The sequence below is a fragment of the Apodemus sylvaticus genome, chromosome 12, assembly GCF_947179515.1.
Source record: "Apodemus sylvaticus chromosome 12, mApoSyl1.1, whole genome shotgun sequence".
NCBI lineage: Eukaryota > Metazoa > Chordata > Mammalia > Rodentia > Muridae > Apodemus > Apodemus sylvaticus.
Genome location: NC_067483.1, coordinates 63,543,796 through 63,568,441, shown reverse-complemented (window position 1 = coordinate 63,568,441; position 24,646 = coordinate 63,543,796). Strand labels below are relative to the sequence as shown.

Here is a 24,646-nt window from a genome sequence, read left to right as displayed (position 1 = left end):
TCTTCCGGCAGGGCACTCCAAGCACATATATATGAAATGATTCAACAATGTCTCCTATGTTTATTTTGCCTATGTTCTTCCGGCAGGACACTCCAAGCACATATATATGAAATGATTCAACAATGTCTCCTATGTTTATTTTGCCTATGTTCTTCCGGCAGGGCACTCCAAGCACATATATATGAAATGATTCAACAATGGCTTTTGAAGTTAGGCAACGAAATCACCAATGGTCAAGTCGAACTTCTTCGCCATGTATGTATCTGTATGGCTTGGCAGGGTTCTACTTTGCTTTGGTTGAGGATTTTCTTCAAGGAAGAACAAGGCCCAAATGAAGCAAGGCAGCAGGAAGAGCAAAATGGAAACTTATGTCTTAATAATTCAAATGATTTTCAATGGAAAATGAAAAAACTTTAGCAGAGTGGGTATCCCATCAGAGGACTCAATACTTGTCCAGCACTGTTAGTATCTCAGGGCATTGCTTCAGCAAGCCTTTCCACAGAGTGCTCAGTTTGCCATTTTTGAGATCCGTGGACCCACACACTTGTTTGCGTTCTAGAGTTCATTCTTTGCCACAGGAGCATTTGGAAATGCCCTATGCCCTTCTTTTTTAACACGGTGTTACTGTCATGTAGTTAAGTCCATGGAGGCAGTGGGAGACAGGAGATACTTCTGGGACCTATGTGCATGAGTGTTTGAAAAGTGGAAATCTGTCTTTCTGTCCAACGACCAGGCCTTTCACTTCCTAACCCCGTTTTCCCATTGCTGTTTCCTCTCTACCCTTTGTTCTATTTGCCCTGTGCTACTTGTTTGTCTGAAACATTGGTTGGTAAACTTTTCTTTTTTGCCTGTGCGTGTGGTGTGCGTGCCTGTGTGTACGTGTGTTTGCAAGTATATGAGTGAGCATGTGTGTGGAGGCCACAAGTTGGCCTTACGTGTCTTCCTTACTCTGTTTATTTGCTGAACCAGGACGCACAGATTCAGTCACCAAGCTCAGCTGGTTTAGCTAGCTAGCCAGTTTGCCCTTGGGCTCCGTTTCTACCTTCTAAGCACTGGGGCGCAGGCAGGCCACATGCCTGTCCAGGCATTTGTGAGTGTTGTGTGTGTTTCACGTGTGTATGTATGCAGGTGCATGTGCGCATGCTTGTGAAGCTCTGAGACTGATGGCAGATGGCTTCCTCAATGGCTCTTCTACCTTATTCATTGAGGCAAGGTCTCCTAACCAAACTCAGAGCTGGCCTGTATAGCTAGGCTTGCTAGCCAGCTTGTTTTGTGGATCTCCTGCCTCTGCTGTCCAGGACTGGAAGGACAGGCATGCAGGTATGTCCACCCAACATTTGTTTGAGGTCCCAGGCTTACAGGTGCTGTAAGGCCGAGCCATCCTTCCCAGCCCCCTTCCTGCCTTTATGATTTAAATGTGATATAATGTTCTAAATTGGTTGCTTGGATTGTATTCACTTTCACAGATGGATGAACTGCACATAGCTATGATCCAGTGGATGGTAAATTTGCTGACCATCATGCTTCCTGATTTTACTGACCAAGGCATTGTCCCAACGGTGAAGGAGGACAACTTAGATATCATTGAGGAGCATGATATAGGAGTCGCAGAATTAGAGTTAAATGCAATTTCACTGGCCAAGCGGTTGGCACGCTACTCCAGCTACTTGCACAGGTGACACCTTCTGGTTCCTGCATTGCTGTCCATTTGAAGGTTAATACATGTAAGGTAGGACAGATATCAAAGTAACAACAATAGGGTACGTTAAGACCTTGAAAGAAATGCCAGACTGAAGCAGGAGGGTTGGGAGTTCAAGCACAGGCTGGCTATGTAATAAAACTCCTGTCTCAGAAAAAGAATGAAATCCTAGTTTAGGTTTTTCAACTTGCTTCAGCACTGTGCCCAGTGGTGATGCAGGATTTTGGAAACAGTTTTGGCAGAAGAAAGATAGGAAATGTGCTTTGCACACCAGAGTGGTTTTTTTTTTTTTAAAGGACTGGCTTGCTTGCATAAATCAGATATATCCTGTACTTTTATATGTACTGGGAAGCATTTAAGATGCTTGTGGTCTTGAGGCTTAGAAGATGGCTCAGTGGGTGTTGCTCTTCCCACGGAAGTGTAAACCCCTGAGTTCTATCTCTAGCACTTACATAAGAGACAAGCAGTATGTCTGTCCCTAGAGCTGGAGGTTGGGAGAATCAGAGAGAAGCAGGTTCCTGGAGCTTGCTGGCCAGTCGGTCTAGACAGAACAGGAAGCCCCACACTCAGCAGGACACTCTTTCTCAAAAGGTAAAGGAGAGGACACCAGTGGAAGGTCCCTGACCACAGACCCTGGCTTACCCCCACAGGGAGAGAGCAGAATAAAATAAGATGCTTCTAATTCCATGAGAAATTTAATTGATAACTTTTGTGTGTTTCACTAAATACTAACCAATTATCTTTTATAATTTTTATAATTTTTTTTTTGATTTTTGGATTTGTTTTTTTTTTTTTTTTTGAGACAGTGTTTCTCTGTATAGCCCTGGCTGTCCTGGAATGAACTCTGTAGACCAGGCTGGCCTTGAATTCAGAAATCCGTCTGCCTCTGCCTCCCAGAGTGCTGGGCTCACAGGCATGCACTACCACCTCCTGGCTCTTTTATAAAACTGAAAAAACAAAAAAGCAATAGACTGAGCTGGGTGTGGTGCCCACACCTTTAATTCCTGTATTCAGGAGGCAGGGTAAGGCAGATCTCTGGTCTAATAGTGAGTTCTAGGACAGCTAGATCTATATAGAGAGAGACCTTTTCAAACAAACAAACAAACAAACAAACAAACAACAAAAATCACCACCACCAACAGCAACAATAACAAAACCCACCTCAAAACCAAAGCACAAAGAAAACAATAAAAATCTGGATATGGTAACACCTGCCCTGCCTTTAGGAAATGAAGCAGGAGAATCAGGAGCTCAAGGCTGAGATTAGTTTGGGTTACACGAAATATTGTTTCAAAAACAAAAAACAAGAATCTGAAAAGTTAGATTTGCAAAATTAGAAGATTCCCATCAAGAAAAGATTAGACATGAAAACTGTAACCTGTATTTTAAATTGAGAGTTGAGTGTGGTTACTTTTAGTTTGGAAAGTCGCAAGTAAAATCAAGCTGAATTTGCCCTTTAGTTCAACTCAAGTTTACAAATGTTCAGAGATGAAAGGAATGGGGCAGCAAGGCCACAGGGTGAGAAATTTAGCAAGCAGAACTTACTGTCCAGAGGAAGCAGTGCTATGATTATTATGGTAAATTATCATGGCTAATCGTGTCTGGCTTTTAAGCACTTAATGGATCAGTAATGAGTTGAGCATGCTAGGAATATCAGTCAGCTTCTTATTGCTATGATTAAATACCTGAGATAATTAATTTGTAAAGGCAAAAGTTTTGTTTTAGCTTCTAGTTTGAAGTGTTCCAGTCTGTGGTCCTGAAGGCAAGGCAGGAGGCACATCGTCACCTAAGGAGTCTGGGAGAGAACAACTTCACAGCAAGGAAGCAAAAGGGAAGAGAATAGATAGCACAGTCCTTTCCACGGGCAGAGACCCAAGGTCTCCACTAGCCTCTCCTCCTGTAGCTCTCAATATCTCCCAGTAGTGGCATCTTGGGAGGAGAGGACCAAGTGTCTGTAGCATGTGACCCACTGGGAATTACAGTCTTCCAAATCAGATTCATGTGAGCTCACTGCCACTGTTGCGTCTGTCTGTCTGTCTGTCTGTCTCCAGTTGCTGCGTAGGCATGGTTAGAGCAATGGCCCTGAGTCGAGCTGCTCACTTACAGAAGAATCCTGCTAAGGACCGTCAGGAACTGGATAAGATGAACGTAAGAATTTCTTTTCTTGGTTTTGTTCCATTTTGTTGTTAGCAGATTTTCCAGGTCTAATTAAATGAAAACACTCTGTACATATTTGAATTACATAATTTTATAGTTCTAAAATATTCATGCAGTCATCAAAACATTCATTATAATAAAAGTGGTGTGAAGGCATAACTGTTTTGTAACCTACTTTTAATAAGGGTTCACCCTCTCCTCTAGCCCACCACCCAGCAGAGGGAGTAGAAGATAAAAGTTAGTAGGATGTGGGGGAAGTGGACCTGTTCAGCATTAGTTCTTTGCAGGTGAGCTCGATCTTCTTGAGCAACAGTACGCTCTCATAGCAAACACCAAGTATGACTCAGCAGCTACAGTCTAGTCTTTTCTGCAGGCAGACACCAGGCAAGAACCAGCAGCTATAGTTCAATCCTGAAGAAATCTCCTGAGGCAAGGCTGCAGAAGCAGCAAGCTGCCTCAGGAACCTCACAAGCGGTTCTTGGGCAAGTTTCTCTCAATGGTGCATTACCACACCAAGTTGAGCTCAACAACACCATGTAAAGTGAACCAATACATGCATGTTGTTATCGAAGAATCGTGAAACAGAGCAAAACAGACCAATGCTCAGTGCCCATCCCCCACTGTCTGTGGAGCCATATTTATACTCTTTCGTCAAGCATCCTTTCAAGTGTTTCCTATATCAAAACATCCTTTCACCTGTGCCTGCTTCAGAAAAAGTCTTTCCTGTGTCTGCCCCAGCAAAACATCATTTGACATAACTAACTTTCCAAAGAAACCAGAAGTTTCCACTACAGTGGTGGATATATTTAACACTCTCAAAGTTTACACTCCTTGGTAATCATTTCCTCTTGGCATCATTTTATCCCCAGGGAATATTTGAACCACTGTCTGATATCAATTTTTTTTAAAATTTTCTTGAACTTATAAAAATGGAATTTTATAGAATCGGGGATATTTTGGGTTAAAATTGTTATTGTTGATATTTATATATCCCTGTCTTTGTGTGCACATACATGTGGGTATCCTCCAAGGCCAGAAGAAGGTGTGGTTGGATCTGGAGTTACGAACAGTTGTGAGCTGAGTGACGTGGATACAGGAGATGGAGCTCAGATCCTCCACAGGAGCGTCAGGTCCCCTTAACCAGTGTGCTTCTGGCCTAGCCCCAGGATGGACCTTTTTGAATAATTAGTTAATCTGAGACTCACTCATATTGTTGATTGTATCACAAGCCTGTGTTTCTAGTGATGAGGAGCTGTTGTAGTCATTTGTCATCTGTGATTTGAGAGAAGGAAATATTTTGGCTCATATTTTCAGTCAGTGTTCAGCTGGCTCCATTGAGCTGTACTGAGGCAGGGCATCATGGCAGAGGGGATGTGGTAGACAAGAGATGTTCACCTCATGGCAACTGCAAAGCAGAAAGAGTCAGGAAGGGGCTTGTTGTGGTTTGCCTATGCTCAGCCCAGGGAGTAGCACTATTAGAAGGTATGGCCCTGTTAGAGTAGGTATGGCCTTGTTGGAGTAGGTGTGTCATACTGTAAGTGTAGGCTTTAGACCCTCATCCTAGCTGTATGAAAGCCATTATTCTGCTAGGAACCTTCAGATGAAGATGTAGAACTCTCAGTTCCTCCTGCACCGCAAATGCCTAGATGCTACCATGCTCCCACCTTGATGATAATGGACTGAATCTCTGAACCTGTAATCCAGTCCCAATTAAATGTCCTTTATAAGGCTTGCTATGGCCATGGTATCTGTTCACAGAAGTAAAACCCTAACTAAGACAGGTTAGGGACTGGACTTGTTCTTCAAAGACAGAACCCCCACATTCTCCAACCACATCCCACTTTCTATTAGTCCATTTCTCACAAACTTCTCAATGGATTAATCCATCCATGAAGTTGGTACCCTCATGATAGACCTCTCAATAGCACCATGAGGCAAAGAGCAACACAAGTACACACACACACACACACACACACACACACATAGATATATATTCCATTGTCTCTTGATGGACAACTAAGTCGTTTCCAACTTTGATTGTTATAGGAAAAGCTTCATGGTACTTTAATGCCCTAATCTTTGATTTGGATTTGGTTTTTTTGAGACAGGGTTTCTCTATATAGCCTTGGCTGTCCTGGAACTCACTCTGTAGACCAGGCTGGCCTCAAACTCAGAAATCCGTCTGCCTCTGCCTCCCAGAGTGCTGGGATTACAGGCATGTGCCACCACCATCACCGCCCGGCTGCCCTAATCTTTGAACAGACATCTCTTGGAATGGGATATGTATATTTCCAGGGTGACTGAACCATTTCTATACTCCTCTTGTTAGGGTCTGTGATTTGCTGAAGAAAGACCCAGACTCCATTAGTATGCAAAAGCAAAGAGTGTTTATTCAGCTGAATTTCCTGCATGCAGGGGTCTCCCCGTTAAGGAATGAAACCCCTGGTGGAGTCACAGGCCCAACTTTTATTATCAGTTAGGGGAATTCCAGGGAGGGATATTTGCCCTTTTACCTTTATTGGTTAGCTCTGTCTCTAGGGGTCTGACTGATGCTACGGTTGGTTATGCTTGGGAGACTTCCCAGGGTGGGGGTTGCTTACTCATCCCAGCAACCTATTCTTACTTCAGGCAAGATGACAAGCTGTCCTCGGATTGGCTGCCTGAAGCTATGGCTGATCACAGGTTCTTGGATGCAGGTTCTCATCTCTAGGAAACAGACACTTAGGCCTAAGTCTCCCAAACTGCCAGTGTGCAGCCTGTCATGGAGTCAGCCTGGCTCTGGCTAACTCAGTCGTCTATCAGCAGGAAATAATAATCCTTTGCTTCATATCTGTCTTAGTCAGGGTTTCTATTCCTGCACAAACATCATGACCAAGAAGCAAGTTGGGGAGGAAAGGGTTTATTCAACTTACAGTTCTGCATTGCTGTTCATCACAAAAGGAAGTCAGGGCTGGAACTCAAGCAGGTTAGGAAGCAGGAGCTGATGCAGAGGCCATGGAGAAATGTTCCTTACTGGCTTGCTTCCCCTGGCTTGCTCAGCCTGCTTTCTTATAGAACCCAAGAGCACCAGCCCAAAGGTGGTACCACTCACAAGGGGTCCTCCCCCTTGATCACTAATTGAGAAAATGCCCCACAGCTGGGTCTCATGGAGGCACTTCCCCAACTGAATCTCCTCTCTCTGTGATAACTCCAGCCTGTATCAAGTTGACACACGAAACTAGCCAGTACAACATCCTCACCAACGGTTGATATAGCCCGTATTTTAAACTGTAGACATTCCAATAGGTGGGCAATAATAGGTTGTCATGGTTGCTACTTACATTTCCTTCATGACTGATGATGTTGAATTTCTTCTCTTGTGCTTATTCTTTATACACTTGTTGTCTTTGGTAAAAGTCTGTCTAAATCATTGGCCCATTAGTGGTGGCTTGGTTTTTATTAAGTACTGGGAATATGTGTATGTGTGTGTGTGTGTGTGTGTGTGTGTACTATATGTAGTACAGCCTACATATAGGCTAGATGATAAATCTTATATCCTATGTATTATTTAAAAATGTTTCCTCCAGCTTGTGATGTTTCTTGTCTTAATAAGACTTTGATGGCTGGGGGGATGGCTCAGCAGGTAAATCACTTGCTTGCCCATGCCTGAGAACTGGTATTCAGATCTCCAGAACGCATGTAAATACTGGCAACCTGCCAGTAATCCCATGGCTCAGAAGACAAAAACAGAAGACCCCCAGATCATGCTGCTTAGTTAGACCAGTGGAATCAGTAAGGTCTAGACTCTTCTAGAATCATGAAAAGTTTTACACAATTTTAAGTGTGTAAAAGTGGGAGAGTGAACAGGTACAATGCCAGATGTCACCTTCTGGATTCCATGCATCCTCATTTGCACATACCCCCTCACACACTTGTCACAACATGTGTCCAAACACATGAGAACACATGTACAGACATGCATGTCACACATACAAAACTGCCCCCCTCAAGGGTACCTTGAGAGATGGGAGGTTCTTAACTTTGATGGTGATCTAGCTTTTATTTCATGAATCTTGCTTTTTGTGTTACTTCAAAGGAAAAGTTTTGCCTAACAGCATCTAAAAGATTGTTCTTTCATGTGTCTTCTAGATGTTAAATAGTTTTAGGCTCTATTCTCAGGTTTATTATCCACTTTGAGTTAATTTTTTTTTAAATCTATGCTGCCAGGTATGGTTCTTCTTTTTGGCATCTATGTATCTGATTATTGTGGCGCCCTCTGTTAAAAAGACTGTCAAGAGATTTTGCCATCCTTGCTGAAACATCTGTTGGCCATATATGTGTTATATTGTAGATCTATTGGTCAACATGATCACCATTACCAGTTTTCATAATTTTTATCATAAATTTTGTAATCTCATAGTGGAAATCCTCAAAATTTGTTTTTAAAGGTTACACCAGATCTTTTGTTTTTCCATATGAAACTTTAGCTTACCAATCTCTTCAAAAGGTATTGAGTTTTTTATTTGGATTACATTTTAACTATTGATCAGTGGGTGGAGAGTTGACCCCCTAACCACCTCTGTATCTTCATTTGTTTAATTGAAACTGTGGCTTTCGGCAAATAGTTCTTACTCTCATCAAGCTTATACCTATCTTATTTTATTGTTACTATAAATATTCAGTATTTCATACTGAGAATTAAATGAATATTTGATTGGTACAGATGTATATACACAGTGCTTAGAAAAGAGCTTAATGTAGAACTAAAAACCGTAAGTGAGTTTGCTACTTCTATTTGTTTCTGAGGAGACAAACATGTCTGCTTACCCCAGATAGGGAGCCCACGACAGACCAAAGCAATTATAGCAGTGTCCAACTTGGTGGATCAAGGAGTTTTATCAGGGCTACTTATAGGAATACGAGGAGCCACTCAAGGACAGCTGCGTCACCAAAGCCCACTCCAGCATGGACGGCAGCTCCCAAAGCTGGGAACCCAGGTCACAGTGTCTGACCTACAGACTGATCACAAGTAGAGTGTCCTTTCCTGGTGGTTCAGTTGGTCTGAGCCTTTTCTAGGCAGATAAATTGGTCTCTGCTGCTGGGCTTGTCTGAAAACAACTTTCAACAGGCTTTACTACGCATAGACTCTTGGGGAGAAGGAAAAAGAGTCTGGCGAATGTGATCAGTTTCAAGGACTCCCTGAAGCTACTTTGAGTCATTTCCTGTTTCACTCTTAGAGGAAACTCACACACAACACTATTGTTATTAGCCAACAATCATGTTGACATGGTCAGTTACATAAAATGTATTGGGACAGATCATTTAAGTGTTAGCAAACCCAAGAATTCTTTATCTGGTTTTGTGGTACCTCATCACACTTACCCTCAACAGCCCAAATCATAAACCCTGTCAGTGGGGCGTGGTGTGATTAGGCCTACATTTGGAGTAAGACATGTCTGTGCAGGTCTTAGAACTGACCACAAAGCAGTTAGAGAGGAGCTGTACTGAGCAGCCCAGTGGGAGTCAATGAGTCGCCATAGTTTGATTCCCCCCCCCATATAGTAATTATGCTATTATCTCTTCCCAGAGAGAATGTTATGATTGGATCAGCACATGTTCATACCTCATTTCTGATATCAAAGGCAGGAGAATACGCCTACTGTCATATGAGGAAGCAGAGAAGCTGCTTGGGGAAGAGGTATCTACTACATGCTGCTATCATTTGGTTTGTAAGGAAATGAATGACCGTCAGCCATACTGAGGTTCTTCCCGAATCTCAGGGTACCTAAGTTGCAGCATCTTTCTGAAATGGCTGTTCTACATCCTCACATAGACTGCCGGAAGGGAATTCATCTCTGACCTAGAGTGTCAGCAGCTCTCCTTCCTCCTCCCAAGGAAGAGGCTCCTCCACTCAGTGTTTTAAAATAAACTTAAGTCTTCTCTCTCTCTCTCTCTCTCTCTCTCTCTCTCTCTCTCTCTCTCTCTCTCATGAAACATGGTCTCACTCTGTAGCTCTGTCTAGCTTGGAACTCCTGAATGCTGGGATCAAAGGCGTGTGCCACAATTCCTGGCTTGAATCTACTTCTTAAGGGAAATGGCTTTCAGACGGGAGTCCCCGAGGCTTCCTGTGGTCATCAGGGTCATGTCTCCTCTTGAGTATATCATCTGTGGAATGGCTTCCCTTTCGTATCACTAACATAGCTGAAAATACTTTATAAACATGGTAATTTCTCACTCTAAAAAAATATGCTCTTTTGTTTTTTTAAATCTCGTTTTCTCTCTTCTTCCATCATAATAATTTCTTTTAATGGCACTAATCTTACCCAGGTCCTAATGAATGCTGAGCAGCCTCTGAGTCATAGCCCTGACCCACATGGGTTCTGTTACAATTCTAAAGCTACTGTGAGTCACTAGTAACTTTATTGCCTGCTCTAGAATGTTCAGGATAGACTCCTCTTGGCCTTGAACTTGTGACAATCTTTCTTCATCGGCTTCTTAAGTGAATGATGGGGTTACAGGTGTGAGCCATCTTTCCTGGCTAATCCTGTGTATTTAACTGCCATCTGCTTACCAGTGACCCCAGATCAGTGCTTACTAATTATTTAATGACAGTCACATAGTCAGTCCTTCAGTCTCTGACTGACTGGCATTTATGTCTGGTAAAATCTGAAGAAGCTCCTGTTATGACAGCCACACCCTACAGTATGATCTGATGGCATGTAAATTCATGCCCCTGGGTCTGAGAGGAAGGAGATGTCTCTATACGAACATTTTAAAGACTTTATACATTGCCTTTAAAAAAAATTATGCATCTTCAACAAATCCTTTCCTAGGTTGACTAGATCATAGCCAGAATTATTTCTGGATTAACCACTGAAAGATTTCACTGACATCATAAATCTTAAACTGCAGTATAATACTAGAAACTTGCTAAAGTAGCATAGTCATGATTGTGGTTGCAAACTAATCTACAGGAACCATGTAAGTATACAGAATCAGCTGGGTGTGGTGACAAACATCTATAATCCCAGCCCTTGGAAAGAAGAGGCAGGATGACAGGAGTTCAAGAGCGTCTTTGGCTACACAGCAAGTTCTAGGCCAGCCTGTGCTACAAAATGCCTCATATTGAATGGACAATTCACATGTAAAGGTTTTTAGAAAGTATGCATAACTCTAGAGACATGAGTGCAGAAGGGACCTTAAAGGTGATTTAACTTAACCTGACAGGAATTTGATTCGTGACTCTTAAGGGAGCATTCAGCACTTGATCACTGTGCCCAGGTTTGAATATCTGATGACAGAGATGCTTTCAAAAACAGTCCATGTGGTGTTGATAAGCAGCCGAGCACTGAGCACTAGTCTCTCTCTGAGGTGAATGTGCTGTGTCTCCCTGTATCTTTTCCTACCAACTGCTGATAATTCCTTTTTTAAACCTCTTAATCCAATGTTTGAGTTAATATCTTTGACATTATAAAATTTCCAATACTTGGCAATATTCAATCAAAGTCTATTTCTGGCTTTTCTATATTTCTTTGATCTGTTTATTTATGAATCATTACAACATATTTTCTTTTTAAGATTTATTTCTATTTCTAAAATTATGTGTACGTGTGTGTCTGTGGATGGCTCCTGTGTGTGAGTGCGGGTGCCTGTGGAGGCCAGAAGACAGTGGTGGATCCCTGGAGTCAGAGGCAGCTGTGAGCTGCCCAGCATGGGTGTGGCGAACGGATCCTGGGTTCTCTGAAAGAGCTCTGAACTGCTGAGCCACCCCTCAGCCTCACACCATGATGTTTTATTATTGATGGTTAGCATCCAAAAGAACCAGTCTTCCTCACAGATTTTTATTTTTATTTTAACATTTCTTGGCTTTTCTTACTTATTCTTTAGGTAACTTTATAATTTAACTCTAGAAAAATGACTTTTTAAAAAGTAGGATAATGTGAATTTCTATTAGTTCAGAACAGACAACTTTCTAATGCTGCAATGTTCTTTCCAAGAACATGGGTTATAATGTGTACTTTTATGCTTACAAATGTTAAATAATTTGCTCATCTTGCATATTTCTTGTTAAGTTTATGTCTGAATATTTTATCTTGATATTTTCTTATAACGTTTGCATCTTAGTTTTATATGTTGTGAATTTACTCAGTTTTTATTTTTACAGTCTTTTTCAAATTTGGTGGGGCAAGTTATCTAGATATCTAACATGTTACCTACAAAAAATAGTTTTGTGTTTTTTCTATCAATTTTGATGCTTTTTTTCCTTGTTTTTTTTTCAACACAGGGTTTTTCTGTGTAGCCCTGGAACTCAAGCTCCTGTCCTGGAACTTGCTTTATAGACCACACTAGCCTTCAGCTCACAGAGATCCTCCTGCCTGTGCCTCCCAAGTACTGGGATTAAAGGCAGGCACTACCACTACCCAGCTCAATTTTGAAAACTTCTAATGGCTTTTTAATTGTTAGATTGTGTTGAATTCTTCTTATTCAGTGTTAATTAAATAAAAGAGATAGCAAGGAGACTTTTTTTCTTTTTACCTCTTTTTAAAAGATGTAGTGTGTGTGTGTGTGTGTGTGTACACTCATGCAAGTGACTTTTGAAGTCCAAAAAAGGGCAGTGGAACTTTTGGAGCTGCAGTTCCAGCTGCCAGAGGTGGGCGCTGAGAACTGCATTTGGGTCCTGGAGAACAGCAACTGTTCTACCCCAGAGCTTTCTCTCTGGCCCACTCCTTTTTTCTTGTTTTTGACTTTAGCAGAAATGCTTTTTAATGATTTGTCTTTAAGATGTTGGAGGCTGGATCTGGTGGTGTGTGCTTTTAATCCTAGCACTCGGAGGCAGGCTGATGTCTCTTAAATTCTGCACAGTGAGTTAGTTCTATGCCAGTCAGAACTGTATAGTGAGACCCTCTCTTGAAACAAAACAACAATAAACCAACCAAACAACCAAACAAACGAAAGAAAGTAAGAAAGAAAAGTTGATAGTAAAGATAAAAGAAAAGAACATTAGTAAAAATTAAAAACAATAGATTGACCTACTAGTTAATGTTTTTATTGTTCCTTCAGAAATTTCAGCTCTTATATATGGAGACTTTTTCTTCTGCCTTACCCATTACTCTTGGGATCCTTGTTTGTTCTCTCCTTCTCTGTCCTCCTCCTCTTCTCCCTCCTTCTCTTCCTCCTCCTCTTCTTTCTAATTGAGGATTTATCTACTAGTGGCAAACCAAATTTTTGCTTCTCTGGAATATCTTTGCTTCAAAGTTTTGCTGTGCATGTAATTAGCTCTACAATTCCCTCGATATGTTGACTCTTATTTCTATCGATTTATGTATATTACTGTTACAAAATTAATGATGGGGAGTTCAGCTGTCAGTTCCTTTGAATATAACCCATCCTTTTTCTCTGGTGACTTTTAAGATCCCACTTTGCCATCAGTATTCTGCACCCTTACTCTGATGTCAGGTGCCCTTCAGGCGTTGGATACTGTTTACTCCTTTTCTCTCCCAGTTCTTCTGGTAACCCTCAGACCTCTGGGGCTACTCTTGGGATCCTTCTCCTTCTGTGCTGTTTTATGTAACTAATTCCTGTCTTAAGTCATTGCACCACAAGTTTGTGGAAATGTGATTTATTTTCTGAGCTTTAAATGAATATAACTGTTAAATATTTAGCCCAAATTGAACTCTCTAGACTCCAGATGCATATTTGCACTTAGCCCTTTTAGCAGTACCCTGAACGTGCACAGCTGACTGGAGCTTGTTAGGGGCGTTTTTAAACAAACAAACAAACAAACAAACAAATAAATGTTGCGGTTTCTCTTTTAACTAGCTCCCAAATAATTGAGACAGAACCAGGAGACTTATATAACAAGCTTTAAGGGTACAACAACTGAATAGTATTAATCTATATTAATCCTCTAATCTGGCTACTTCCCAGCCAAAATCCTCTAGATACTTGCATTTTATTGTTGTTGTTGTTGTTTTTGGGTTTTTTTTTTTTTTTTTTGGATATGTTTTTTTCGAGATAGGGTTTCTCTGTACAGTCCTGGCTGTCCTGGAACTCACTCTGTAGACCAGGCTGGCCTCGAACTCAGAAATCCGCCTGCCTCTGCCTCCCAGAATGCTGGGATTACAGGCGTGTGCCAACCACCGCCCGGTGATACTTGCATTTTATGGATTTCTCTGTACCATGTTTCCATGGTGTTTCTAGAACTCTTTCTCTGTGGCTGATCCCACACTTACTCTCTTCTTCCCTCTTCTGGCTGGGAGGAAGACAAGTCCTATTCTCTCCCCTGCTCAGTCATTGGCTGATCAACTTCTTTATTGACCAATCAGGAAATAATTGGGGAGCAATCTTTACACAGCACTGAGGGACAGGAGATTCTCAGAATAAGGTTACAATCAGATTTGGTTTTCTTTCTTTCTTTTTTTTTTAATTTTCTATATTCTTTGTTTACATTCCAAATGCTTTCCCCTTTCCCGGTTCTCCCCTCCCCATAAGTCCCATAAGCCCTCTTCCCTCTGCCTATTCTCCAATCAACCCCCTCCCACTTCTCTACCCTGGTATTCCCCTACATTGCTGCATCAAGCCTTTCCAGGACCAGGGCCCTCTCCTTCTTCTTGGGAATCATTTGATTATGTTAATTGTGTCTTGGGTATTCAGAGCTTCTGGGCTAATATCCTCTTATCAGTGACTGCATTCCATGTGTGTTCTTTTGTGATTGGGTTACCTCACTTAGGATGATATTTTCCATATCCAACCATTTGCCTAAGAATTTCATGAATTCATTGTTTTTAATTGCTGAGTAGTATTCCATTGTGTAAATATACCACATTTTCTGTATTAATTTTTCCACTGAGGGACGTCTGGGTTCTTTCCAGCTTCTGGCTATTATAAATAAGGCTGCTATCAACATAGTGGAGCATGTGTCCTTATTACATGCCAGGGAATCCTCTGGGTATATGCCTAGGAGTGGTATAACAGGGTCCTTCAGAAGTATCATGCCCAGTTTTCTGAGGAACCGCCAGAGCAATCAGATTTGTTAACATGGAAATCAGCATTTGAATAATACAAGGATAATCTTTATACAGTACTTAATAACATTATGCTTACAGGAAGTCATATCATTGCTAAACCTGCTTCCTCCACCTTGCCCATTTTCTCTGTGAATGGCACCCCCTCCATTCGTGTCATAAGCCATCAGTCATGTGTCACTCAAGATGCACCTTGTCCCTAACCATTTTGTGTCCATTCATTGGTCAGTAAGAAGCACTGCTTCAGTATCCTGGACCACCCTTCTCTTCACTGCTACAAACACTGTATTCACTCTCTCCTTGGATTTCTTCCTTCCTTTTTTTCTGATCTGTTTTCCTATTGTGAGAAGGATTGCTTTAAAATTTAAATCAGAATCACTAAAAAGAAATGTTCTGCTGCCTTTTGGATATTTTGCCACCTTTCAGACACAGTCCAGTCTCCTGACATGACAGTTGAGTCCTGTGTTTGGCTTGTGTTAGTCAGAGGTTCTGTCTTAGGGAACCACTGTTCTTCTCAGAACCCCTCTGTGCCTCCTTCTTTCCCCTTTCACACCACAAGAAAAAGTGCTCTGCCATTAGTGCCCTCTTGTTGAGTGCCTTGTACCGCCTTGGTCTGCTACATGTTCTGGCTTGGATGTCCCTGCTTCATGCTCTATCATAAGATGGCACTGTCACAAATGGGGAGCTTTGTGAGAACAGGAACCACCCTCGCCACCATTTGTTTTTTTTAAAGACCTCATTGTTATTTTAATTATCCATACGTGAGTAGATTTGTGCACGTGAGTGCAGGTGCCTGAGGAGGCTGTCAGATCTCTCTGGAGTTGTAGTTCCAGGTGATTCTGAGCTCCTAATAAGGTTCTGGGAGCAGTTTGTGCTGTTAACCATTGAGCCGTCTCTTAACCCCCTCCCCTGTTTGTGTTCTTATTCATAGCACAATACTCATTTTACTATGAAACTGCTAATATTTGCACACATGAATCACTTTATGTAAATACATTTCATAATACTGTTGTTACATTGCACAGGAAGCTACAAAAATTTATTTTGATCCCGAAAAGCCTCATATTGATGATGATACCGATGATGAAACTGACTTTAAGGAGCCTGAGGGTCAAGAAAAGGAAGCATCACCACCACCACCAACAGCAGAAGCAGAAGCAACAGAGGCAGCAGAAGCAGCAGAGGCAGCAGAGGCAGCAGAGGCAGCAGAGGCAGCAGAGGCAGAAGCAACAGAGGCAGCAGAAGTAGAAACAACAGAAGCAGCAGAAGTCACAACAGAAGCAGCAGAAGGCACAACAGAACAGGTAAGATTATTCGCTGGGCATAGTGACAGGTGCCTATAATCTCAGCTACCTGGGAGGCTGACAAAGGACTCTTTTGAGCCTAGAAGTTCAAGACTTAGCAACACAGTGAGAACAAAACAAAATAAAACAATCAAAAAAGCAAGAAGACAAAAAAAATGACGTGTGATTATTTAGCATTAGTTTTTCCCTTCCCTCTATCTTTCCAAAGATTAAGTGATAACAAATAGAAGATGGGAGTAGGTCTGCCTGTTGGAGTGAAAGCTTCAACCTCCTTTCCCCATCCAGGTGTAGCCACACCTGCAGTGTGCTCATCCTTCCAGGTGTAGCCGCCACACTTGCTTCCAGGTGTAGTAGCCACACCTGCTTCCAGGTGTAGTAGCCACACCTGCTTCCAGGTGTAGTAGCCACACCTGCTTCCAGGTGTAGTAGCCACACCTGCAGTGTGCTCATCCTTCCAGGTGACACCACACCTGCAGTGTGTTCATCCTTCCAGGTGACACCACACCTGTGGTGTGCTCATCCTTCCCGGCGTAGCCACACCTGCAGTGTGCTCATCCTTCCAGGTGTAACCACACCTGCAGGTGAGCTCATCCTTGAGACTTTTTTTCTAAACCCAAATGTACCCAATTAGCTTCATTCATTCACCTCTTACAAACAGCTACACAGTCCACCCCACACCCTGCTGCTTCTTTTTTCTCCCTTTATTACTAGATTTTCTAAAAGGAAGTTTAACCTTCCCATTGCCTCTGCTTCAGCTTCCCTGCTGTCCCACCCTTTCCTTCTCCCAGTCTCTAACTTTCTCATCTTACTCTGACTCTCTCTAGAGCTGCTGAGGAATTTGTAACAATAACAACCCATCCTGGACATTTAGAGTGGTCATAATAGTACAATGACAGTTACCAGTAACTGAGTGTAGATTATGAGTTCTGTGCTGTGCATGTTGCCTGGTATAATAACTTAGGGCATGAATTGGCTTATTTTATAGATAGGAGATTTATGCTCCAAAGGTTGATAGAATTACCTAAAACCATATAGTCTCAAGTGGCAGAATCAGCATTCAAACCCAGATGATTGCGGCAGAAGATCCCTTACCAATTCTTGGACTGACTGCTACTGTCTCTGGCTTTGAGCCTGTGATTGCCCAATGTTCTCTGCACATCTTGATTTATGTCTCTGCACATGGTTTAAGTGTTGCCATAAAGACTGGCAAGATGGCTTTCAACATGAGCTCTAGTCTCAGAACTCACATGAAGGTGGAAGAAAAAAACTGACTTCATGTAGAAGTTGTTTTCCTTCCTTCCTTCTTTCCTTTCTTCCCTCCCTCCCTCCCTCCTTCCCTCCCTCCTTCCTTCCTTCCTTCCTTCCTTCCTTCCTTCCTTCCTTCCTTCCCTCATGCATGCCCCCACACACTAATAATAAGTTTTTAAAAAGTTGCTTTGACCCCAGACTCTATTATAGGTCTTCTATTCAAAACAGAGGAAGAAGGACAGACAGAATTATGTACAACAATCAGCCCTCTGTTCTCAAGTATTGTCTTTTTTATTTTTGGTAAAGTGCTTGGTTTATGGAAGACCAAATACTTTTCCATTTATTTACAGAGCACATTAAAGTTGTCACCATCTTTGAACTTACTTCAGGCCCTTTCCTTTCTACTTCACAAGCACCTATTCAATCTTCAATTATCATTTTTTCCCTGTGAGCAGGGCCCCCTTGTGTGTACGCACAGCCCTTAGAACACACATTTATGCCGAGAGTCATTGTATGGCACGATTGTGCCTCCTATTATCTGCCTTTCTGGCTGTGTTAAGTTTCTGTATTAGTCAGGGTTCTCTAGAGGAAGAGAACTTATAGAATGAATATATATTTATAACCATATATATTATCTATATATGGTTAAGGGTTAGTATTAGGGAGTCATATATATCACTCTTATTTTTCCATCTGGACTTTATTAGAAACCTTCTCATTCTCTTTCTTCCCTGTGTCTCCATAAAAAGCTTGCTATAGGACCATGGTAGATTTAAACAGTTCTTGATTGACTTCTAATTCTCTGCAGAACACCATTATTTTAGGGATCTGTGGGCTACATTCCATCAATCTCCTGAAATTTGGTGCTACACTTTGTGTGTATGTGTGTGTGTGTGTGTGTGTGTGTGAGAGAGAGAGAGAGAGAGAGAGAGAGAGAGAGAGAGAGAGAGGGAGAACCAGTGGAAGATTCATGAATCTGGTAGTTGTTCAGTCATGTCTCAGCTGGCCTTCAGTATATACTTGAACCTTGAAGGAACAGACTTGACAGCAAGAGTGAGAGCAAGCAGGCTAAATAAGAAGCTCTCTTCTTCTAGGTCCCTTATGCAAGTCACCTACATAAAGGACCTGCCAGCCCGGAAAAAGGACTTATATAGATGTGGCCCAGATTAGAGGCAGATCTTTTCACCTCAAAAGATCTGGATTAAAACTGGGGTTTCCCACTTCAAATGATTTAATTAAGAAAAATCCATCCCAGGTGTACCCAGCAGCCTTTGAGTATTAGTTGGTTCCTGATGTCCAGATGCAGTCAAGCTGACAGCTGGCAGCAGCTCTCTCAGTCTTAGAGGTCTGGGATGACCCTCCCCTGTTGTTTGCTCTGATTGTCTCCTCCCCCTTCCCCCCCCCCTCCCAGTCCTCCATCCCCATCTTTGCCAGTGTTTGGAGCACGCCTACAAACACTGCTGGGTGGAGACAAATGGGGAGGTAAAGTTTCAGCCAGGCTCTGGGTGACTTGCAGTGCTGGGTGTCCTGTGGCTAACAGATCCTTGGCTTTCCCGTGCCCTAGGAACCTTCAACATCTACAAACAAGAAAACCATTCGATACATTAAGAAAGATGAAAATGTTCATTGCAAACCTCTCTTTGAAAAAGACATATTTATATCCTGGGTATGTAACTTAACCAAACTAGGAAATCTAAAACTGCTTAATATTCTTTGAAAACAATATGGGTCTAATGCAGCTTTTAAGCGTTCCTCTCAGGTACTCCTAGTTAGTGTATTTTGCAATTTTTTTTTTTCTTCTTCCAGCACTGTCTTTAGAAGACCTTTGTTTTTCCATTTTGATTTGAAAAAAAAAAAAAAAAAAAAGCAACCCAAAACCCAAAAGCAAAACAAAACAAAGCCTCATTCTCTTTCTTTTGTGTCTCCATAGAAATCTCATTCTAGGACCACGGTAGAACAGCTCCTAACTGGCTTCTAGCTCTCTGCGACCACCATTACTTTAGGAGTCTATGGTGGGCTTCAACCCACCAATCTCCTGAAATCTGATGCTACACTTTCTGTGTGCCTTCATAATGTATTTTTCTGGGTTTGGGGGAGGGAACCAATATATATCACCAAATTGCTCAATCAAAAAAAAAATTTAGGAAACTCTCAATTGTTTGACGGTATGATTCCTTAGACTGGGTGGTTGCACAGGGAGGTGAGGAGGTGTGTCAGTAGAATGGTGGAAGGCAAGTAGAGTGCTTAGCGGGAGGTCAGGCCTAGGGTGGAGGTGTTTGCAGTGAGTTCATCCAAGGTCATTGTAGGCGATAAACCCCACCTATGACTTGCATAAGTCATGTAGGGCCAGCTGGCACATTTCCCCGAATGCAGAGCTGCCAGGCCCAGTCAACACAGTTCTTTCTTAAAGACCCTCCTGTTCCATCCAGAGGAGGCATTGGGATTGGGCTTTGGAGGCAGGCAGGAAGCAGAAGAGAGAAGTCTGTAGGGGGGCAAAACTGAGGACTATTGGTCTGGGGTTCACTGCTCTGGGATGCTGCCTGTGTTGGTCATCTTTCTATCCCTGTGACACAGTGCCCAAGAAAGCCAGTCAACAGGAAGAAAGATTCCCTTTGCTCTGGGTTCAGCCTACCTCCATCTCTTGGCTCCAATGTACCAGTGCTGCAGTGAGCAAACCAGTTTGGCAGGGAGCATGTGATGGATCAGGGCTGCCCTCCTCAGTGGCAGGAAATTCGAGAGGGAGAGAGGAGGGTTGGAAGGGCATAGGAAGATGGAGGGAAGGAAGAGAGGAAAAGTGGGAGAGAGAGGAAAGAAGAGGAGGTGAGAGGGAGGGAAGGGTGAGGGAGAGAAAGGAGAAAAGGGGCCAAAATACACCCTTCAAGGCAAGTCACAAGTGACCCAGCTCCCAAAATCTCCATTATATCCGGTCCTGCCACAAGCTGGGAACCAGGTGCTTAGCATATGGCTTTGGGGGACATTTCAGATACCATAAGCTGGTATAAGTACTGACCTGCCTCTCCTCCCTGGGGAAGGCTAATTTTATTAAGTCTGAAAATGTTTAGCATAGCAGCATTTTGGGTCTATATCTGGGACACAATTATTTCAACATCTCATTAGAGAGCAAACAGCTTAGACTCTGAGATTTCAGACCAACTGGTGGACACACAGAATGTTTAAATTCAGCAGGGACCACCAGAGGGCTATGCTGTGTCTTAAAGGGCTCAACTGTATGAACAGGGGTACCTGTAGCTCAACTATTCTAGCCAGCAAGCAACACATTAGAAACAGACTACATGAGGGTCATCTTAAATTCTTGGGTCCTGACTGTCCACAAGGAATCATAGACATATTAGAGGATTTACCTGACCATATGTGAATAACCTTGGAAAGGCAAGCAGGAGACAGACTTGGCTTCTGCCATATTTTTAACCCAAGATTAGATATTCTTCTCTTACCTATCATTTGAGCTGAATGACTGGTCTGAATTTTCATACCATAATACTATATACCCCAGGTTTAGATATTATGAGCATTGGCTAATTTATCCATTTTATAACAACAATAGGAAAGGGCCCTTGGAATTATGACTTCAGAAAAGAAATGTGTCAGAAGCAGATAGGTCACAAAATCTGGCAGGGAGTTTGGTGCTAAGAACGGTCTCTATAGACGGTGGGCGGACACAGAGCTTTGCAGAGGCACTTCTGGGCCAGAGAGGTTAGTCCCCTAGCAAAGCTGGGAAGAGTGAGCCCCAGTGGCAAAGGTAGAAGGTCCCCACAAGAGACTGGCTTAAGGCCACGTGGGGAGGTCAGGAAGGGCCACATCACCTTTCCGAGCTGTGCCTCCACGTTCATCTGTCAGACACTGAGGCAGAAGAGTGCCAATTCCAGAAGGAGGTCATGAACACAAGCAAGGTGTGCCAGGCAGGAGCTGTGAACTCTTTGCTGCACATACATCGGTGTACAGACCTACCCCTAATATAGTCTCTGCTTGGCAAGATTTGCACCTTTAAGCAATTATGGCATTCCTGAAGGAATGTAAAACTCTAACTGGATTTTGCAGTGTTTTGCAGGAAGTGAAATTAACAGTGAATTATTAATAATTAACTGTGAATTGTTTCCTTTCTTTAATTGATTAGAGACATGTTTACCCTTCTTACTTTTCAAGGATTTCCACATTTCTTTTTTTGTTACTGTTCTCCTCCCTTTTCTCCCCCTACACTAATGTCTTTCCCATCTACCTGTATGTGATTGATTTGGAAATCTGCTGTGCTATCTGATCACAGGCAGTGCCTATAGAGCTTTGGTGTTCAGGTTGTAGGCAACCATCTACTAGATAAATATGAGCAATAGAAAAGAATATTTTAGACAATTCCTGAAGACATAGACCATTAACTGTTCTGTCCCCTCACACATTTTCTTTGCCAGAGAGAACCTGCTAATCAAGGTGTATTGGAGCCAAAGTATCTTGAAATAATGAATGTAATTGAACATATGCAGGAGAAACTAATGTAAGTATAGATACCACGATGGTAAGAGGACAAAGACTGTTGGACAGAGCTTGGCTGAGCAATCCTTGCTTCTTAGCTGGCCTCTGCCCTGCTGGTTTGGTCTCACTAGTAGGATGAATATCTGAAAACCATTGGCTAGAAGCACTGAACCATACTGCCATACTAAGAAAAAACCTTTCCTTAGCCTGCAGTGGAGATGGTAGCTAGTGTGGATATTTGTAATGTGTATCTATGTCAGGAAGGGCATGAAGACCCATCCGAGTCAGTGTATCTGTGGGAGGTGACTTAAGGAAAAGAATGGAACTGAGAGAGAGAAATGTACTTGAGAAAGAATGTCCTGTAACCCAGAGTTGGGAGTACAATACAGTTAAGATGGCTGATAAGTATTAGAAGACTCTCTTATATAGATATGACATGCACCCTACATTTTTTGCTACATTTACTTTGTGTGCATGTATGCGTGTCTCTGTGTATGTCTATGTATGTGTGTGTGTATCCGTGTATCTATGTATGTATGTGTGTTTGTGTGTATATGCCTGTGTGTGTATTGGTATCTGTGTGTCTATGTGTGTGCATGTATATGTATTCATGTGTATGTATTTGTGGGTATGTGTATATGTATATATGTATGCTTGTACCTAGGTGTGTGTATCTGTATGTATGTGTCTGTGTGTATCTGTGTGTATGTGTGCACATATGTTTATGTGTATATGTGTGTATGTGTATATGTGTATATGTATGTCTGTGCCTATGTGTCTATATGTGTATCTGTGTGTGTATGTTGCATGTGGAGATCAAGGGATAGCTTCCAGAAGTCAGTTCTTTCTTCTGCCATGTGGGATTAACTCAAGGTTGTCAGGCTTGGCACAAGTCCTTAGGTCACTGACCCTCTCACCAGTCCTACCATGTACTTTCATAAGTAGGAAGTATATCTCAAATTGGTTTTCTTCATTATAAACTCCAGTTTTAGAGGTGTTAGAAAAGAAGGGACATTATTGAATTTAGTTTGTTGAGTTCTATTAATTCCTTGAAGCTAAAATCAGCTACTGGTGAGGGTTCTCTGGCTATTGAATTCTCTGGGAACTTCCAATATACCAAAGCCCAATCTCACTCAGACATGAGGACTATGGTACATTCCGGTGTGGTGTGGAGTCGCATCTAGGCCTCAGGTCTCCGTTTGTCACTGCTGATGCCTCATGTCTGCACACCTCAGATAGGCGTCTCCTCTCACATGAGTCTCTGTGGGAAGCACAGATCCCTTCTCACCACTCCCTGTTGTTGTTTCCCTGGACTTTATCCACACCAGAGAGATGGACAACAGGGCCAGAGAGGCCGAGGAGAGGTTTGATGAGGTGAACGAGCAGCTCCATCACACCATCATCAAGAACAGAGATCTGGAGAAGGAACTAGAAGAACTGGTGAAGAAAACCATCAAAGGCTCGCAGGTGAAGATAGAAGACACCAAGGAGAATCAAGGGGGAGAGGAGGAAGGAGAGGAGCACCCAAAAGTAAAAAAGTCCCCCAAATCTGCCAAGAAAGGTGAGGTTTGTTTTTTGCATTTTTATGAAGAAAATTTGACTGCAGCACAAATATTTTAAAAGAGCACAAGTATTTTACATTTATTCATTCATTGTACAGAAGCTCCACATGCACAAACACGAGTGTACACCCTACCATGTGTGTATGTGTGTGTGTGTGTGTGTGTGTGTGCACTCATGCGCATGCGCACGCGCAAACACACACACACACACACACACACACACACACACACACACACACATACACGAGTTTTCAAAGAGAAAAGAAGATTGATAGAGGATGACACCTAGCGTCATCATGGCCTTTACACATGCACAGGTGCCCATCCCCATAATGCATGCACATATATTGCACATAAACATATACCACATACACATACACACACACACACACACACACATACACACTATACAGCAGGCAAACAAAGGTGACTATGCAGACATGACACCCAGCCCCCACAGCTCAGACAACCTCTGTCACTTCCCCTCATGCTTAGCCACCTTCTAACGTTCATGATCTGAGAGCAGGCTTGATGGCCAGAGGTCTCCTGTCCTCATCCCAGGGTTGCATCTCATAGAGCCAGTGTGTTCAGGAGGCTAGAGAGAGAGGTGCAGGGATGAGCAGATGCGGACACTGAAGACTAACTCTGCTTGAATGTCCTCTTCTTTGTTACTTACTGCATAATCCTTTATCTCAGCACCATGAAATCAAGTAATTAACTGGCCACACATAATTCTGAATAAGCAATTTAGTCATTAGTTGGATTGGACTTACTCAGGCCAAATGTCATTTAAAAACTTTTTTTTTAAAGTTATAAGCCTTTTTAGTACATAGAAGATATCAGTCACTAACATATTCTAATCATTTTTGTCTTTTTAGATACACAGTCCGTAGACAGTTCTGAAGCATCTGGAAGTCGGACTAAACCTAAGAGCAAACCCAAGTAGCCTCCCTAGAGACTGGGGTACCCAGCGGCTGTGTCCCTGGACATGCATAGGTATTGCTGGGCTGTAGCAATGGCAGCGCAGCTCACATGGATGGACTCCCTTAGTTAGCAACAACCATTAGAAAAGCCATGCCACCAAGCCAAGAAAGTTTCCCTTCAGAAGCATGGCAGAGGCCATAGGAAGTCAGTATATGAGTTTACTTGCCAGATTAAAAGCAGCTTATGAGAAAGTATGCTGGCCTC

General features: G+C 42.4%; 1 protein-coding gene across 1 annotated transcript in view; it reads left to right on the top strand.

Moving 5' to 3' along the window:
* The window catches only part of Axdnd1 (axonemal dynein light chain domain containing 1), a 73,439-nt gene extending 49,035 nt beyond the window's left edge, over positions 1 to 24,404 (top strand). The window contains exons 17-25 of the mRNA XM_052199924.1: positions 162 to 255; positions 1,467 to 1,675; positions 3,751 to 3,847; positions 9,423 to 9,533; positions 15,885 to 16,163; positions 18,976 to 19,077; positions 21,836 to 21,918; positions 23,225 to 23,457; positions 24,337 to 24,404. Of these exons, the coding sequence (XP_052055884.1) occupies positions 162 to 255; positions 1,467 to 1,675; positions 3,751 to 3,847; positions 9,423 to 9,533; positions 15,885 to 16,163; positions 18,976 to 19,077; positions 21,836 to 21,918; positions 23,225 to 23,457; positions 24,337 to 24,404 (1,276 nt within the window). The remainder of the gene's footprint in view (positions 1 to 161; positions 256 to 1,466; positions 1,676 to 3,750; positions 3,848 to 9,422; positions 9,534 to 15,884; positions 16,164 to 18,975; positions 19,078 to 21,835; positions 21,919 to 23,224; positions 23,458 to 24,336) is intronic.
* The last annotated feature ends 242 nt before the right edge of the window (positions 24,405 to 24,646 follow it).